Source organism: Cephus cinctus, unplaced genomic scaffold (genome assembly GCF_000341935.2).
Source record: "Cephus cinctus unplaced genomic scaffold, Ccin1 Ccin1_scaffold0310, whole genome shotgun sequence".
Lineage (NCBI taxonomy): Eukaryota > Metazoa > Arthropoda > Insecta > Hymenoptera > Cephidae > Cephus > Cephus cinctus.
Window position 1 is genome coordinate 184,431 of NW_014333013.1, and position 20,195 is coordinate 204,625.

The 20,195-nt window shown below is 40.9% G+C and overlaps 1 protein-coding gene across 1 annotated transcript; it reads left to right on the top strand.

Moving 5' to 3' along the window:
* The first annotated feature begins 1,554 nt into the window (after positions 1-1,554).
* LOC107266440 (protein big brother) lies at positions 1,555-7,959 on the top strand. The gene is made up of 3 exons (XM_015736917.2): positions 1,555-1,951; positions 2,356-2,547; positions 6,588-7,959. The coding sequence occupies exons 1-3, from the start codon at positions 1,760-1,762 to the stop codon at positions 6,936-6,938; spliced, it is 735 nt and encodes a 244-aa protein (XP_015592403.1). The 5' UTR covers positions 1,555-1,759; the 3' UTR covers positions 6,939-7,959.
* The last annotated feature ends 12,236 nt before the right edge of the window (positions 7,960-20,195 follow it).

Genomic DNA, 20,195 nt, shown 5'->3' on the forward strand with positions numbered 1-20,195 from the left:
CTCGTCCGAATTTTATGTTCAGATGTCTGTGTGACACTACTATAGTCTTAGAAAAAGGTGAAATTGGCAGTACTATTAAAAGATCTATTAAAAGAACAAGAAAACCGGTGAAACTCCATTTTAGTAGAAATTTAAGTATTTAATAAAATGAATAGAAAGCATTTAGATGTACCGTTTCGGTTTTACACGTTTAACTAGTATAATTACGGTCACGGCGCATGGTTTTTGAAAAAGTTTCTAGACGATTCTCGGTGGGTTTATAAAAACGTAAAAATACGAAAACTAGTCAGAACGAGCGTTCAATAAAAATGGTCGAAAGACGGTCCAAGATATAGTGGTCTGGTATACGATAGCCCGTCATAAAGGTGGACCATAAAATAAACCACGTTTCAAAATCAAAAGCATGGAAGCATAGCGAGGATACCGTATTGACCGCTGCTGACCATTTTTAGTTTACTCATGAAAAATGTCTATAAACCATTTAGGTATATATTGTTTACCGAAAGTAACCGCACCAGGTTTTAAAAATGCATTCTGCATACTTTAACAATATTACGTTAGACTCTTGCAGTAAATTTTATAGGATAATAATAAGCATTAGTGAGTCTTGAAAATTATTGGCAAAATATAATAAAATAAAATTTCAGAGAACAAAGAGAAGCAGCTACACAAGTATGGTGTCTTATGGATATATGTAACTACGACCCTCCATCAACATTCTATGGCGTATGCGCATTACTGCCAATCGATAACGGGACGCTGAGGATTTCGCAAGAGTTTGCAGAACAATAATAATAATCCACGGTCCAGAACGTTCCTCTTCACGAACAGTCTCAGCACGTGCACGTACGTCACTTCATGTTACAGTATATCCTCTGTGTTCTGAGAGCAGCCGAAAAAAAATAATAAATAAATGTTCCAACAGGCTACGAGAAAGAAGAATGAAAAAGATAAAAAGGTATCCGGTTGGTAGCATATAACACCCGGCAAAGGATCACTGATCTTAATCGTTGAGTCTCTCAACAATGATCTTCTCAAAAGGATGATCCGGGACAGTCGAGAGAACGATGAAGATCTCGGGATGGCCTAAAGCCAGGGAGCCAGCCTCGTCGTACGTGGTACGTATTAAACATAATATAGGTAACTATAGTAACCAACAGGGGTTCAAGAATAAAACACCCTTAGCACGATTCCGTAGAGTAGGGTAAGTCCTACCAATCACTATGAAGTCTGATGCTCCAAAATTTCTACCCCCAGATACTCCACTCCTTCATCATCCAGGAGGAGAAGTGTCCTAGAAGTATTTACAGAAGTACCATTGGGCCGGACTTATGCACCCTTAAAATGAAAAAATCCTTAAGTATACAGCTGTAACCTGATATAAGCTAGTACAGTGAGAATTCTCATAAACGAGATTCTATCCCGAGCGAGGAATTATGCTGCTCCATCAATGTGGGATGGTCGCACCAGGAGTTTAGGTAGTGGGGATCAGAGGCGTGTCGAAGGTGGGGCGAAAAGACGGAGGTTAGGCTAGTAGTAACATGTACCAAACAGGGGTACCGAAATCTCTTCAGTCTTCACTGGCACGTCGTACGGTGTGTGCGGCACGTGTGTCGTGGCGAAGTGCTGTAATCCGCCACGCGTATTTCTGTACTATAAACGATCCAAACGTCGGACATTAAGAAAAACGGATAAGGACGAGAAATCACGAAATTGAACATTTTTTGAAAACTGACAGTTTATGTCATAGTGCGCGAAGATGATGCACGCGATGAGTGAACACGCTGGGGCTGCGGGGGGTCTTGGGGTTGGTGTTCTACCATTTGATGGTATGGGGCTGTACGAACAGCCGCGACCACGACTTGTCTTCAAAATGCCACGTGTTGTACCTGATCAGAAAGCAAAATTTGAAAGTGATGAACTATTCCGAAGATTAAGTCGAGAGAGTGAGGTTTGTTTTTCCTTAGAAATCATGTTCATTTTAAATTCAAAGATTAGAAATTGTATCGAGTACTTGGTGCGACCTATCGTTGCCTCTAAATATTTATAATACTTCATTATAGAAGCAATTGTAAAGTTCAGCGTTGTACGTATAGTAGTGTCGAAAGATCTGGTATTTCCATTCAGAATGAAAATCATATTTACTGTAGATATATCAATGGGATTCATGTAAATCCCAGAGTGAGCAATCGTTAAGGAATGTCACTTCGCAATCGGTCCCAGGCTGGAGTCCTTATCCTCGTCTTGCGCAACCTCTCCAACTTGAATTTCTCCGTAGTCAATGAATCACCCGAAGACTAATACAGTAGATCAAGATGCATATGTTTTCTACACGAGGCTCCTTCGTTTCTTCAGGTCAAATATACCGGATACCGGGACAGGCCGGTCGAGGAACGACAGGTCCGGTTTCAAAATGGATGTCGCGAAGGACACACGGAGATTGCCTTCACAGCTACCGGGACCAATCTTCAACTAGTATTTGGTCCTGCACCTGGAAACTATGCGAATGATCCAATAGATTGTGACTTCGATAAGGAGCATGGCAAAGTGAGTAAATATACTTCATTAATACCTGCCTATCTATCCAGTTCAGAAGTCTGCAGTCGGCCAATTTCCCCATAGGCTCATTCATCACTACAGAATGACCTGTAGAAGAATAACGTGAATGAGAGTCAGCAATTACCGGAACTAACCGACGCAGGCGGATAATTGGCTCTTTCCTTTAGCACATTAGACACCATTTCCCTCTAGGATGCCAGGGCTAACTACCTCGCTGTTTACCTTTATTATATCACCGTACCCTATTCAGGAACAGTTCCTGGACAATAGTCGTGTGCATCATCCAGCGGATGATTTCAGTATTCTCCTATATTCCCCCGTTTATAAACAAATTATCGATACCGGGTAGCTGGACTATTTGCTGATCGTGAGGGAGGACAGAAAGTGCCAGAGGAATACGCCGGCGCATAAACGACGGCTACGCCTTGTCGTCCCGACGCCATCGCGATCGATAGAAATAACCGAGGAACCTGGTCTCCATTTTCCATCATCATAAACATTCTCAATGTTCCATTCACACTAGCCCAAGTCCTCTCGCGAGGATCCGTCCTGGAACTCATCATCGTCAAACCCTAGAGATGCCGATAATCATGTAAAAGAATTCCTAGACACAAGTGTCGCTCGTACAGTCTAGTCTCAGGATAGTTGAGCAATTAGCGTTACCTAAATCCGTCGAACACCCTCGACGTAGCAGATGCCTGAGGGCCAAGGACGGTTGACACGAGGCCATAAATCTCGCAGCTCCTCCAGGTCTAAAACGCAACGGGCAGAAGCTCCTATGTTCATCAAGACTTTAGAGGATTCTTGCCCAAGAAGGCCCCAGGTCGTGCCCTTACGCTGTTCCAGAGGATTACGTGATTCCCTTAACATCTCTACTGCTCCATTCATTTTCTCTGGACCTAGCGGAACCTCTGGCTACGACATCAGACTCTTCGTGCACGCACCCCCTATCGCTAGTCTAATCGTTTATTTTATTTTTGCAATACGTGAAGCTGCTGCACGAGGGTAGCCCGTGGCGTAGCTTTTTGTTTTAAAACGACAATGAGGACCGGCACGTGCTGAGCCTCGTATTGTCGTCGACTCCTGCAGCGAGTAATAATTAAGCACGAGATCCGTGCGCAAGATAGGAGACTTCAGTACAATCGGAGAAGTAATATCGCCGGCCAGGTCCTTTTTATTTTTCAATATTTCTTTATCACAACCCTCCCTGGGTTAACGAATCACAATATGCCATCTCCTAAACCCTTTATACTTCGCAGACAGGAAACGTACCAGCTATGACGTCGCTGTCGTTTACTTGTACTTAAGCATTATTTATATTGCCGTTAATGATGACAGGGGATTAGACCCAGTAACACTAAATCTTACGACGAATAAAATTCTACCGTTTCTTTACATCTTCAACGCACTAATTTTCGTTTACAAGTTCCTCGACTGATCCAAGTTTAGCAGCCTGTAATTATTTAGCTATTTCGGGCATCTAGCGTACAGGTGATTTCCTTTAACAATCGCATTAAAAACTCAGGAAAACAATTTGAGCCTGACTAATGTCCCGTATCGCAAACCGAAGCTCATGAAAAGGATCTCAGTGTATACAGCCGGTATTCTGACACCAAGCCCACCCGTATAACATACGTGTTAGCTGGTGCGAGTTAACAGGATTTCAAATAGTCAAAACACAGGGTATAACATCCCCCTGGAGACACCTGTAATGTCCCACGGGAATTCGCAAAGGGTTTTCTAACCTTCTACATAAGTGATAAATGGAAGCTGAGCTCTACCGGGAACGCATACTTTAGGGACGAGACTGCGCAGATGATGTATAGCGGGCCAGAAGTAAACCGGACGTGATACCAGCCGTCCTCATAATATCACAGACACGACTTCCCCGGCTGACCATTTAGAGAAACGACCTAACTTTTATCCCGGCAAAGAGCAAAAGCACGAAAGAGAACGAATAACCCGGGCGACCGTATGGCGTTCCGGGATTAGTGATGAATGCTCTGGCATTGTCCGGACTGGACCTCGCGCAAAAAGGTACCTCGGAAACGCCTCCTAAAACAAAGCCTCGAGAAATAGCCGTCGTTTGTCTCGTTGCATAGCTACCCTCTGTACGTTCTGGGTACTCAGGGTGAACACGGCGAGCCAGATTGACGTAACCCCTTTTTCGACATTGCTTAGCTGCTGTAGCTACGGGGTCTTTCGACTTTTTCCTTTTTTTTTCTTGTCCGTCTCTCTCGCTCTCTCACTCTTCTGCCGGCAATGCAAATGAGCTGTGAAAAGGGTTAGACTTTAGCGTACGACCTTCCGGAACAGCGTTACAGTTTAAATATCGTTGGGCCACATTATACGACGATAATGGCGTCACGCCCAGTCGTGTTGTTGTTTCTTTTTTTTTTCGTTTCATTTCATTTGTTCTTGTTTCGTCTCTTTCTCTCTTACGCAACCCTTTTCTAACCATGCGTGAGAACCGTGAAAAAGACTAGAAAGTAATAGTACCGGAGCGGCTATTATCTATGGCTACTTACGGTAGTGTATAAAGAAAAGTGGACGGTCTTTAATACTATGAAAAATAGTAATCTGGAACTTAAAATGAAGCGTTTGATAACGCTTAAGAAATTGTATTGTTTTGTACTGGTAGACATCTATAGGTATCATTGGGGTAATCTCGCAGTATAGTCATACACAATATACACAGTCTCGCAGTATAGTTATACACAATTTAATAATCAAGCATCTCCTGTTTTCCGTATTACAAATATTCTTAGTAATCGCTACTGGAAGTCTAAAATTTGTTGTACTATATTTTACATTTATTCCATTAAAAGTCACTGCTTCATTTTATGATGATTCTTCGCAATGTATTATCTATGGCGACTCTTGCAGATTATTTATGAACAAAGAAACTGAACGGGTAGAGAGAGTGTGTGTGTGTGTGAGAGAGAGAGAGAGAGAGAGAGAGAGAGAGAGAGAGAGAGCCATGTATAGGCACTACCTTCTACGTATTCATATGGCTAAATTGTACATTCGATGCGTATTGAGGCGTAGCTGGGAAAACCGAAGGTCTTCTGACTGCTTTGATGTATAACAATAATCGTCAGCACTGCCTTGAGGTATCCTAGGTTTTAATAAGCATTGGCGACTCATAGACGCATACAAAAGCTGATAAGTAGTCCTATGGAGTACAAATCGGAACAGCAAAGAACCAGAAGAACCAATTGTTCGCCTGGATATAACTTCGGAATCCTCCTGGACAATTAGCCGTTGGCATTCTCTCACACCGGAAATAGGGCCATTTGCAGGAAATAAAATAGGCTCATTAAGTGGAACGAGAGGAGCCGAAGATAATTGACCTCTACGTTCTCGGGTTCTTTCTTAGTTTGTCGGTCCTTTTTTGTCTTGACTAGCTACATGGAATCACAGGGTCTACGTAGTCCAAAGGAAAACTTAAGACTTCGTAGGATGACTTCAGACTTCTTACTCATTTTCAAATCTTCTTCCTACGCACATTTCTGTAAAAGCAAGTAAATGTATTGTTACCTGCGGAATGAGACGTATCCTTTTTTCTCCATTAATCCAAGGCCAGAGCCAGAATCACGATTTTATGGAGTTTTCGAAAATAGTCCTCATCAAATGGTAATAGCTCGCGGTTTTCATTTGCCTCCAGGAATCTTACAACGCCATTGTGCATTCTCGTCGTTGTCCTGGTCTTTTTATCTTTGCAGCAAGCGATTACAGAGATTGGAAGGCTCACCAGCCGGACTCTTGAGCTCAGGTAGTAGAGGGAGGAAATTGCACGTTGACTCTTTCTGGCTTGTATCGGCTGTCCTTTTTCTACTCGCAGTCTCACCTAATTTAACCTATCCTAACTTAACCTAACCTAACCTCTTTACTCTTCTGCAGCCTCGAGTCTCGTTCGTTAAATGGCACCAAGTAGGAGGGAATTCCTGGAGACGCAATTGCGTCGAGTCCCTGGAAGCTGACGTTGTGCGTCGTTTTATTATAATTATTTTATTTCTTGATTTTAGGTTCATCTGAGGTCTCACTTGATCATGAACGGCGTGTGTGTCCGATGGAGAGGATGGATCGACCTGGAGCGTTTGGATGGCCTCGGCTGTCTCGAATTCGACGAAGAACGTGCCACTCAGGAAGACGCTCTCCTGCGAGATCAGATTGAACGGTATAATCAGAGAATAAGAGACTTCGAGGAGAAACAAAGAGCATATAGGAGTGCGGCCGTTCAGCCGCCTAACCTGAATCATCATCATCATCATGGGCATCACGCGCATCATGTTACGGCCGCTGGTGGTACGGGTGTCGAGCCTCATTTGGCTCATCGCCAGGATCCCGAGTTGGAGGTTAGACTTAGGGCTTATTGAGAAGCCGTTTGACAAATTAAAAATCGTGGATTCCATCATCTTCTATCGCGATAGGGATAGATAAAAATTTGAAATTGAGAACTGGTTCTAAATTCTCAAACAAGCTCCGCGACATTTGTTCTTTGTCACTCGTGACACATTTACGAAAAATGAGTTTATAAAATCGTACAAATCATCGCGCATACGTAGTTCTATTGTAAGATGATCGAAGAAAAAGAAAAATTTGTTCTTCCTTTACAATAACCTATAATATATGCGATTACCGTACGTAAATGATGGTATCGATCATTTTTCGCAATATTACACATGATAATGGTGAAATGCTAGTATGCTAGTATGCTAGTATGACGTGCTAATGATAATTTTTAAAAGTCATCATTAGCATTCATCATGTAGACCAAGAAAAGGTAATATTTATATCTGTTAATTTGAAGGAAAAACCGTAACCTTCTATTATACAAAACCTGTCTAACTGCTATAAATGATTATGCTAACATTATGCAATTTTGATGTCTATTGCATAGATAATAGATTATGTCCTTTCCTTATAAATTCTTATTCTATTATCTATCTTGGAGTATTGAATTTTGTCATGCGTTATTCCAAAGAAAATTCTCTCTAGCTATACTACGAGAGTGCGCGAGTTCGTTAGCTATACTTTACACGTAGGACAGACATACATTCTAAATAAAGTACGCGACAAATATTAAAACAAGAGGCATACTAAAGACACGGTTAAACAGATGTAAGAGATGAAAGATACACATAACTATGTATGGTATAGTGATAAAACTACGGGGAACGTGCCGAACGTAAAGTAACGCTACACGTTCTCGTTGCGTCATGCGTCGCATGACGAATCACGCGATTCCGAGCAGCGACTACATGAGTCAGTACATGATCTGGTAGCAAGAAATGGGCATCCCCTCTGTTTTTTAGTTGTATAATATAACCGATGTATTTTGTTGCATGTACATATTTGTAAAGAGTTTATTGATTAAATATCATTTCCGTCGAGAAATATCTGTTTGTTATTATCCAATGATAACTTTTTCTTAGCAATAAGTACCCTCGTTTTTATTGGTTTTGTTCGGGTTTATTAAAAAAAAAATATCAACTTTTTATTACAATTCTGTAAGAACGCTACATTTTTCAGAGACTCTTTTATCTCTATCTAAGGATCCACAATAAAGACATACCTAGTGCTGACAACTTGTAGGAAAGAATGTCTGGTCGAGTGGAGCATTCGCCCAGCAGCCATTAATCACTCGTCAGATATTTATAAGAAAAATGTACCGTAGAATATGGTGAGACGCGTAAAAGCCAAAATTTCAAGCGTCCCGTCCAGAACGACGCCCCGTCGATCCGACGGCTATTTCTTCGTGCCCGGGGATACGCGTGCTGTTACTACCCCCCAGTTTGCTAAGGGTGGAATGGCAAAGCGCGACGGGAGATTGTTTTGACGAATAACGGGCCGGTAGAGGAACCTCCAAAATCCAAGTAAATTAGCATGCACCCCTATCAATCGTAGATTCGGCATCCCCTTGCGTAAACGCGTTTCTGCGATCAAATAAACTACATTAAAAATACAGTAGATTGAGATTACTTGCACATCTACCGTGTCAGATATAGTCTATGTCTGTGTATAAATATAGTTGTAACTAAAAACTTCAATAGGAGCATGTTAAGAAAATTTATCGTGTTCCTCTTATAACTTGCGGATAAACGTGACGTACCTATATGTACCAGCCCCTTACGTTCTCTTGTAAGTAATTTTATTGTACTAATTAGGTTGTAGCACGGGCATCAGAGTCGATGTAAGCCGATACCGTGGAATTCTTATAAGAAACCATACGAGGCTCGAGACGTGGAGGTTAAGAAGGGATGGAGAAGGACGCCCATCCAATCTTCCCACGAAATCGTTCAACCGATCTTTTACTCAGGATCGACATATATGTAGATCGCCCTGTGAGGTACTCGAGCCTCTTGGATCTCCCTACTCGTTTTCTCACATTCGCCGGGTTTCCTGGACGGACGTATTATCGCGCGTAACCTCGGAGCTGTTTCCTGTAACCATTACGATATCGTTATCGTTTCTTGGCAGTTTCCTTTCTTGTACCAATTATTTTATTTCCTTAAATCAAATAAATCGTCATTTCAATAAGTCTTTCGTGGCGATTCATAAATCTTGTTGAATCCTTGCCAAAGTAGTAATCCTTGCCTTGTAGTTCCTGGTTAGCAGCATTATTTATTCTATCGACAAAAATTTGTTAAAATTGAAATCCAAGTGAGGAAATCGTAGTGAGAATTAAAAGCCTTGTCCCTTTTCTCTCCTGAAACAAAATTCGCACATGAGTTCTCCGCGTGTATCGTTTTGTATTTGTCGAAACAGTTATTATCCGTAGGGGTGAGAGAGTGAATCGGTCACCCGTCGAGCCCTGTAGGCACTCGTCGCATCTGCCTTCGATTTATTTCCAATAGTAATTGATGACTCTTGCCCCCGGGACCTTTCCTGGGGGAAAAAACTCTGATTTTCGAGTGGGCACCGGGAGGAGGTCTAAGGTGAATTAGGGGAGAATCACGATTTTGCATAATAGGAACCCTGAGAGCGCAGAGTCACGCTTCCTGGGACTAATAAATTATACCCGTCGTACCTGATGGAAAAATGTCGTTCACCGGAATATCCTGATTCTACATAATAAGTATTTATTGTACAGATGACATTTCTCCAGGTACAATACAGTAAGAACATACTTATTCCCGTTTCACGGATGTTTGAATATTTTGACAGAATATTTCTATTCTAGATAAATATAAGATAAAATCATTTCTATATAAATGTATACTATAGTCATCTATTACTAAAATATATTTTAGAGGGCCCATCTCTGTATGACATGAAATGCGAAAGAGTCCCCTAATTTTAAATTTATTTCATAAATTGACTATATATATATATATTCCTAGCAGATTACCTTAGTCAATTCTCCCACGTTCCTGAGGCTGTCTCACTCCTTATACGTAGGCCGATCACGGCAAGGGTCTTTGATGTTGCGAGTAGTACCTTAATCCCCTAATGATACACCACAGGTTGAGGATTACGAAGATCGTCCAATGCCTATAGGTATATACCTACTGGTAAATGCAGTTTGGCTATGAAGGTAAACTGCACTGCGTATGGAGTTTCCATCAGGCGTAGAAAAATATCCTTCAAAATGTGACCTGTGAAAACTCAGGTTATCTAACCTAAACACAATGTTTTACATAGGTTCGCTAGATACACCAAAGAACTCTAAAGGTAAAGGAGCCACGATGATTGCTCACTTAGTAATATTCATCCTAGCGAAACAGAGAACATATGTCTCCATTCGTCCTTGTTCTCCTACACTAGTCCCTTGACAGTTGAGTGTCAGTATTATACAAAATGCAGTATCGATACGCATAAATAACTACTTGCTATTCGCGTGACGGGTTTGGTACACACGCCTAAATGTTACCCCCGTGAACTTTGATGCTCTATGGTAAATAAGTATGGAGAATATGAAAACAGACTCTTATACGTTAGCATTGTGTGTGTGAGAGAGAGAGAGAGAGGGTCGTAGCCGTCCCGTCGCGTTCTGTGTGCCAACAAGCTAAATGTGTTTCACAGATGACCGCCTTCGTTGAATGCAGCTTCTACCGGTTTGCTTCGGCCTGTGCACTTATAGGGACTTGTTCGACGAGGAGGATAGCGATATTGAAGTGAGGGAGTGATCGAGGCTGAAGGGTGAAAGTAGAGAAGAGACTGCATCATGATAATACGGGTATCAATGGCGAACAGTGTCAAATTAGGTAATACTTATTCCTTTTCTAGATTAACACTACTTGATACAGTTGATCAATGATATGAAGGTATTTTTATTTGACAGTGCAATGCAAAAGAAATCACACGTGATCTTCCTTAGAATCACGGAAATATACAGGATTATTCTTGACAAGCGCACCACTTGAAATAGTCCATTTGATTAGAACTAGTAGAACAACCTTGTGGCGTGTTCGTCGTGAGTAACCCTGTGTACTAAAATATAAAAATCGTACATGCTTCATAGTGAAAATCGTATGCAGAGCTACGCTTGCTGGAGTTCGTTTTTTTCGATCTGTCAATACATCGCATTAAGCACGTGGAGCGAGTATAGGTTAGGAATGTTCTGGTATAGTAGTAGAAATAATTTTTTAATTATCATTGAATATAGACTCTAAATCTAAATATACTTGTGTTCAGTGCCTGTACTTTTTTGTTCAGTTAGCCTGGTGCACCTGTCGTGAACACGATCGATCCGTATTATTTCAATTGAGCTCGGGACCAATTAGGTAATAAATAGTAGGGACCACCCACTCGCCCTTGGTTATCGTTTTGCTACGTCGGTGCGCACTCGGCCAGAGTTTCACGAAGGGAGTGAATTAATAAAACAACCCCTGGCCCTTTGCCCTGGCTTCGGCATCTCGAACCCCCGCCGCACAGATGTGCCCCTCCACCGAGGGGTATTTCTTTTATTTTATTACCAAGGGTTAATAGAATAGCTCGCATGCCCTACGGGACGATCCGTTGGATCTAACAGAGGCCAGGAATTCGTTATTGCTGTTCCTCGAGGTTCTGGAGTAATTTCACTTTGCCCACCTATATGCATACGCAGACTTGTATAAATCTGCCAAGAATTTTGTGTCTGTTAAATTATCCTCATAGGGTTACCAGACAGAGCGTGCAGAATGCGGACATATGTGATATGCAAAATCATTCTAGATTAACATCCCCAAGACTCGTACACCCCTACTGGGCTATATTTATGAGGCGCCCTCGCACTCGCCGCCTCTGACGGTGTTAATAGTTTTCGTTTAGTCCTACACGAGAGGGAACACGTGCGTATTTATCATGATTTATGGCGTTTTCTAGCTGTGCCGACTAAATTCAATGTGTTGTTTTGCATTTAACGGGGGCGGGATACGAGTTCACGCATTTACTACATTTGAATATCCAAATTAAGCCTCGGTCGAAGATTCCATGTTTATCAGCTTCCTAGTTCTCTGTACTGTATATGCATGTACTATAGCATGCATAAAAACTTATCCAGTACAAGAAGACTATTAGACAAAATTTCATAATCCTCTATGGTATATAGAACGTGACTATAGGAACCGGTTGTGAAACTGAGCCAGAATATATTATACTGACGTCCTGTCACCTTGCTACCCTATGGCTAATGAAAGACTACCCTTTCTTTTACAACTAGTAACTCCAAAAAAATACGATAAATCAAATGACTGCCTAAATAATAATCACGTGTTTCACTAATTTTCTCTCACAGTCATCAACCTGCTCACTTAGAATTAGTCTAAAGATAACTAATAAATCTACTATCTCCACAGGCGCCAAACTTTCCCCCAATCCTTTCATCTTGAAGTTTACAGTTTCCGTTGAGGAAGTGCTCCGGTCCATCGGTGCACTTAGGCCAGTCTCATAGAGATCGAATCTGTAAAAACGACGTAGATAATTTTAGAATGGATCCGTGAGATTTCCATTACATGGAAAATATTATATACGCCCTGTATAACAAGGTGTGTACCCTACTTCCGAACGATACTGAAAAGAAGGGATAAAATAAAATAAAAAGGTTTAGTGGCAGGAACGAATCGAAACATCAAGTTCCAAATAAAATGGGGTTGCTGTATCCATTACCCCTTTCTGCACAAACATTTCCTCATCATTGGCTCCATTACCCCTTTTTGTCGCGAGATGGGCGCGACCACCAGGTGATGCTGCTGACATCCGGTCTTGATATAAACGTCACTCACCGGACCCATCATCCTCTAGATTTTCCAGATGATTACTTCAGATGCCCGTGAAGCGGCATTCTGATTCCCTGAATACATACAGTTACTTTGTATCAGACGCGGTCTAGGTGCTCCGGCTAGGTTAGGTACGTGAGTGACGTAGTGAGGGGTACAGGTTTCCCGTACGTGAAACCGATAATTCATCGTGAAATGCAATAGGGTGCAGATTAGCATGTCACCTAACGCGCCGTAGCAGCTCCTGGGGCGTTCGCAGACATTTATTTAAATTTCACGCTCTTTCCCTTTGTCCTAACCCAAAGGGGTTAGGTCTTCATACCAAAACCTCGACGAACTCCGTGAAATCGTATTCAACTGCGCAAGAAGATGGCGCGCTAAGGGGTTTAATTGTTTAAGAAATTATCCTGTTACAGAGATACGATTCACACAAGGCTCACCTAGCTAGGTGCTCCGATTGTCAAACAAAGATAAACTGGTCGTTAAGTAATGCGGATTTGGTCACGGCATACAAGAATTTCCCATCAAGTCCCCCCTAAACGTATGGGACCTCATCCCCGAGGATAAGGGTGCCAGTATAGGATACATACTTAAAGGTTAGTACACTCAGTACTCAGGTGTTGGATCCCACGCGTCAATCTATAGATTATTTGACCTGGGTATTAGGCTGGAAATCTTGTACGGGTGTCACCTACGTGTACCCTTCGTGACATATTCGCAATCCTGAGGCTCCGTAAAGAGCCTAACAATTTTCACTATTCCTAGGGTGACGGAGGTATCCGGAGAAGAAGCGACAGGGACATCTAGAACGAACGTGGGGCAGGGTTCAAAAGGCATCTAGGCCTCCAGCGAGGCTCCCCTAAAATGGCTGAACTCTTCATCCCCTCGGTCCACATAGGCCCGAATCTACGCTCGGCTTATCCCGGCTTATTCCGGCTTATTCCGGCTTATCCCAATCATTTCGGCCCCGCTCGGTCTCCTTCCTGGTGCCAATTACGTCAAATCAACGTCACGGGACAATGCTTTCTCGCGACATCCCCTTTCGTGCCGTCAACGTCCGACGGAATACGTCAAAGACTCTTTAATTTCTTTTGTGGACGCAATAAAAAATATTTCAAAAAGAAATAAGAATTCAAACATTTTTCACTGAATTACAACCAGGAACTTTTCACGTAATTGTTCTCACTTCCTCAGAAATTATCACGAGCACGCTCCATCAGGCTCGTTCGTCTTCTCGTAGCTCAGACAAATAGCTGCCGGCTAAACATCTCGGCAACTTGAATGTTTTCAAAACACCATGATCCCCAGAGTGCCGGAATAGCATCGGCACCGTAGCGCGATCCGTCAAGAGGATAGGCGAAACCACTTCTCTCCCTGTCTTCTTATTTCTTAGTCTTATTTTTTTCTAGGCATTCCCTCAGTCAGACTTCTCACACTGTTTTATACAGCGAGAGAGAAAAAAAGAGCTAGGGTCACGAAGCACGCTTATACCCCGAGAGATGAGGGAGGCGTTTCACAAGTTTTACTTCAGGAGCTTTAGATCCTTGATCAGCAAAGGGCAAAACTCGGTATTGTGTTCCTGAGTGAAATCAACGCCCTGGACAATTTGCATATCAGCCCGTTGACGATTGACAGTTTGATATGCATGATAAAAGAGCCAGAGTGGATTACCGTAATGGATAGTCTTTCCTATCGGAACTGATCAGGGTTACTCGATAGCGTGAAACCAGTGTGAAACGACATACGTTCCTTAGTCGGATAGGTACAGTTGATGTTATCGATTTCCTTGTCAGTGCATGTGCACCTAGTAAGTGAACACTTTCTAAAGTAAACAATGACAAGAAACTAACGAAAGCAAGTAAAACACTTGTCTCGAGACACGCCAAAGAGACGTTGAACTCGCCAACTAACCTCTAAAATTAGACTCTGTCAATTTCCATTGACAACCTTCTCTCACTGACATTCTAATCTGCTATCGTACATATCCTTTCTAGTAACTGTCATCATACGGCAAAAAGTCATTTATATCTTATAATAGTGGGTGTGGTATTGTGGCTGTATAAAGGCTCAACGTTATGGATAGAAATGCCATACGAGTCTAATTGGGACTAATTTCCAAAACCTGTCCATATATCGTACACAAACGCAAACAAATCAGGGATGCTTGCACGTCCGAACTCAATCGCTCGGATAATATTGACCCTCTGAAACGAAAGCGAATGGAACATAATACGAGATTGCAGACACCCCCGCTTGCATTCATTGGGAATGGCCCTACCTATTGACAGCCAGTCGTTAAAGCCAGAGGGAACTAGATGGTAGTAGAAGTTCGTCGCTGTTATACCAGTACAATCACTATTATCATCGTCATCATCATCATCATCATCGCAGAGTAAAATCTGTATTGGATTGGTGAGTATTATTCAATAGTATTGTACCTGTTACCTTATTGAAATTTTATACACAAATTCTTCCAATGCAGATACCAAACAGCCGTTTGCAAGGATCATTAGATCTTTCTAATCATCATGATGAAAAGTAGTCCTCTGCCAAGGTATAAAAAGTCTTCGTCATTGAATTGTCATTGAGCTAATGGATGTATAAAGGCAGACTCCTGTCATGGCATATGTCGTCTCGAACTCTCTGCAATGTAAAACACAGTCAGGATCTAAAAAATAATGTACCTGCCATATGTGAGTCAATGACTCAATGAAATAACGTTCGTCCATTCCACACATACTTCGTATTACATTATCAATTCACTATATTTAAATCATTTATAAATTTTGACTTTTATTTTATTTATTGATAGTGTAAACTATGCGACACATGATGCAGTCCTTTGAGTCGTGTAAATAAGGCTTCAAGCCAAAATTTATTATGACAGAAGGCATGGTGGTTCGATCATTAGACGTATTTCGCGATAAAAGATCCAAATTTTATTTATGTATTGGGTGGTTGCTGAATTTCTAGCTATGTAAAATTTTTATGAGATTTACCATGTGATTTTTGATATATACAAACTTAATGTCCATTTTCAGTATATAGATATACTGTATACGTAACTACGAACAGGTTTAAAATTTTGATAATTTTTTGCTCGTATAATTAATTTTCGTGATCATAGCTCGAAATTTTAACTTTTCTTATATTATTATTATTAATTTTTGAATTTCGAATCTTGGAATTTATGTTACTGATTTAACTTATGATTATCAGATCACTTTAAACGGTATATGTATGCTGTTTATGAAATTGTACAGTCTTGTTAATAAGTTACTTCAAGATTGAAAACAATGTTATGAAGCAATAAATAATAACGGAATTGAGATTAGAATGTGTGTAACATAAATTGACTGTCGATACTTTTACTAACAGAGTATGGAGTAATGCAGAAAGTGTTATGAGATCCTAATATATTAACTTTAGAAAGGATACAGGTGTCCAGAGGGACCCTACTCTGTTCCATGCCACGTATCACTTCTAGGGTTAATCGAAACTATAATTTTATTATGATATTATTAGATCTCAGACTATTTCCCAAGCGATGGAATTCAAGTAAAGAGAAGTTCTCAATTGAGAGGAAAAAGTTGTGGTAATACAAATATTTAGAATATACAAAATGATTAAGAAGTAAATATGCGAATATTTGGACGTAGGTAAAAATAAAGAAAATTCTTCAACCGGGAGCGACGTATAAAAATAGAAGCTTCACAAATGACAATAACGTGGCGCGGTAACGTTAAAAAGCCTAAATGCACAAAAAGTAATCAACGAAAGGGTTGGATGCTAGTGTGCCTGAGATAGCTTGTTCGTTTATACTTGCAACCATTTAATCGACAGTAAATACAAAATATGATTTACAAATTCATACTCAGGGTTGTAATAATTAAAAAAGTACCTGATCTACGTAACTATTACATCTCTGCGTAGGAAATTGTAATATTGCTAATATGTAACTGTCATTTTGCGTTCATTCGATTACCAATGACAAGTTGGTTCAATCACGAAGGCACTTCCAAGACACGTATCTGAATTTTTTATATGTTCTTTCTAGTTGCTTAATTGTCGCGCATAAAAAATTTCAAAATGATTTACGATCTACTGTATGAGATACGCGAAATGAAAGTAACCAAAATTGCACTATATAGATCTTAAAGCAGGATAAAATTTCTATAAGACACTATTTTTACATCGAACATTACTAAGATGATTTTTAAAATTAAAGTCGTGAAATTTGGAAATAATTTTTTATGAAATTATTTAAACAATTTTGTATACAAATTTAAAAAGTTATAGATCTCTGTCCTTCAGCTTGTTTCAACGATAAATGACGATTTTTCCATGCTTGGCAAATATTTTTGTAATGAATGATATACAGGGTATTCACTAAAATAGGAGTATGTACTATTATTATGATGCAAACCACTTAATACACCGAGTATGGTTTGGATGCCGTCCAATCCAATTGGAATCCTTAGCGTGGCGATATCTGCTTAGCACATATAATTATATATATCGCAAAGGTTATTCATATTATTAACGGAAATAAAATTCGAGCGGTATGAATTCATAAAGATTTATAGGTTAGAGTAGGTACCTATATAAGGTTCATACGTCAATCAGAATGCAGGGGCTGCTGATCAGTTAGTCCACACCTACGGAATAAATATGGAAGCGGGACACGTGCCCCGTGCTGCGAAATAGGTATTCATAGCATGAACGGAATAGAAGATGGGGATCCAGGATCCCCTGTCAACGCTCGGCCGTCAACTAAGCCTTAGGTAATTGCCAGCATCACGGGGGATCACGAAGCATCCTCTGAGCCACGCGACTACGAGTACGTGTTCCACGGGACGTTTAATTACACGTTACATATAGACGCAGGCAGTAGATACCAGTTAAAGTGAGCGCAACAGAGCAGAAAGCAATAGAGGAAAATAGAATATACAAGACGTCTTCATTAAACTGTTCCGAAATGTCAGAGTCCTGCTTCACGAAGGATTCTGCTTTGAGGCTTGTGAATATTTCCGATAGGTGTAGCTAATGTGAACCAGAGTGGGTATGAAATTGTGAATCCCCTTTTTCTGCTTATTCTCCCTAGCTTTTTGATACCTAACCTCACTTTACCTTTATGGATATCGCATACTGTCTCTCTATACCTTTCACTCCTTAGATATGCTTCTCTACAGCCTCTTGTGTTGCTTTACCCCAGCCTATTCTAGGTTAGATTTCAAGGGTATGCACACACACGCACACACACATATACATAGGTGGGTACAACTCAATTCGACGAGTTATTTTACGCATTCCCGTCTCGATATAAATCCCTATGCCATTCATCGAAACGACACCGTTGGCATAATCCTCAGACTCAATGTGTTTGCACATGTTTTACATCGACGCCCCGTCTGTTTGCAGACAGTAAATTATGTCGGACAATGCGCGCGCAACCCCTTCGCTCGCGCTATGGATTATAAAACCGGATAAAAAGTCGGATTTCGATGCTCCTTTTGTACGGGATTTCCGTTTATACGATACCGGCGTCTCGTTGCAGTGCCTTTTGTCCAAGATGTCTTTTTGAGTTTCATCGCTTTCGACGCCATACTGAATTTTTCATTGACAGATGAATCATTCGGGATGATGATCGTGACTCTTTTAGAAAATACATAAATTTCTAGCATTGATCAATACCGTTTTACTCATCTCCTCGTCCTCTTCCAGGGTCACCATGGAGACGCCGCGATGGCCGTCGCTACGCCCTTCGGCGCCTGCGTCACATTCGCCAAATTCCCAAACACCACCCCCAGACGTCTTTTGTTTGACTTTCTTGTGAATTCCTAAAGTGCACGCCTTCTACTTGAAGAATAAATGTTTTGTCGAAAGTAGCGTTAGATTTTCTTGCTAATTTAATATCGCGGGATATTGTAAGAGGGCGCGAAATTTAAATCGTACTAGTGAAATAGCGTTAATGATGAAATATTCTTCCGATGCTTGGGCAACTGTAAGGGTTTTACAATTTATTTAATTTCATTTGATTTCCTCTGGTTTCATTCGGAGGCACGTTCAACACGTTTCACTGAACGTCAAAAGGAGTTAACGTTCTATAAATCAAAATAAAAGGTCGAATCCCCACAGGGCGACGAGTTGGAAAAATCGAATGGGGTATATACTGCCCCAGGGAGTTTTTATTCCACCTAAGACTTGAAAGAGTTACCTGACTATGCTGAGAACAGTGTTCAAATACGAGCAGCCTCTATACCGGGTGCGTCAAAAATTCAGGTACAAGCGAGAAAATAATGTTTCCTCGTGCAGAAGTAAGTCGAAATTATAAAATGAATTTTTTTTTAACGAGTCATGAAAAAAAAACGATTTTGAAAAATTATCGAGTACACTCATAGGTGTTTAGCTATACACGTAATAGCAACGAAAATTTCAAAAATAAGGCAAAGTATGAACCCATACCGAATTCCTACAAAAAAATATCCTATCAGGATAGGGGTGAGCGGACGACAAAAAAAGAAGTCAGTCTTGAAACATTTTTTAGTATCCTGACTGGTCCAGTTCCAAAATGGGAAGTTTTAGGGTTGAACGAGCGATAAGTGGTAATTGATTTTACGCCCCTTGATTTATTGCCTTCTATACAAAAACGGCGATTTGGGGTAAATCGCGACGAATCTCCTAACCCCATCCCTACAGAGCACGGGACAACATGTGTTAACCCCGTTACTTTTAGGGGAGTTTAGGCGAATTTCCATCTTTATCGGTAAAAACTGCGATGTCTCCTTTCCTGTATACTTTTTTGTCCTTCACGCCAATATTCCTTTCATATCAAGCCAGTGTGCTTATATCGCTTCATCAGCTGTTTATAGCAAAGTTCCAAACCAACCCCGTATCCACTTATGGGAACGTATATATATCTTAGCATTGGATATATCCCATGAGGGTGGTCACCCCTTTCCTATAGTTGCTCTTGATCCGACGGCAAACGTCAAAACGTCAGCTAGCAGGGCTCAGCCTACGGCTATGGATTCTAGCATAAGCTGGTTCAGAGCGTCGCTCATCCTCTATACTGATTGTGAGCTTGCCCACCTACAACGTACAATAGAATTCACGAAAAATCGGCCAATACGTACCTGCATTGCTTCTATGGGAAAAGCAAACATACCAAGACTGGTCTCGACTCTTAGTCAGTTATTGCTCCCTGCATTTATTCGATATTTTCATGACTTTTTTTCTACAACTACAAAAAAAAAGCAAGAATTACAGGGGAGGTTTCAAGTGTTTACCGACAACATAGAAATTGCAGAGTACAACAATGTTCAGTATTGCCTTGATAAAGTTACCATCCGAAAAATCTCTTCCAGCTTAAGATGGACGTTAATGCTCTAAAGTGAACATAACATCTATCTTACGAGTTTTTTTAAAAGTATT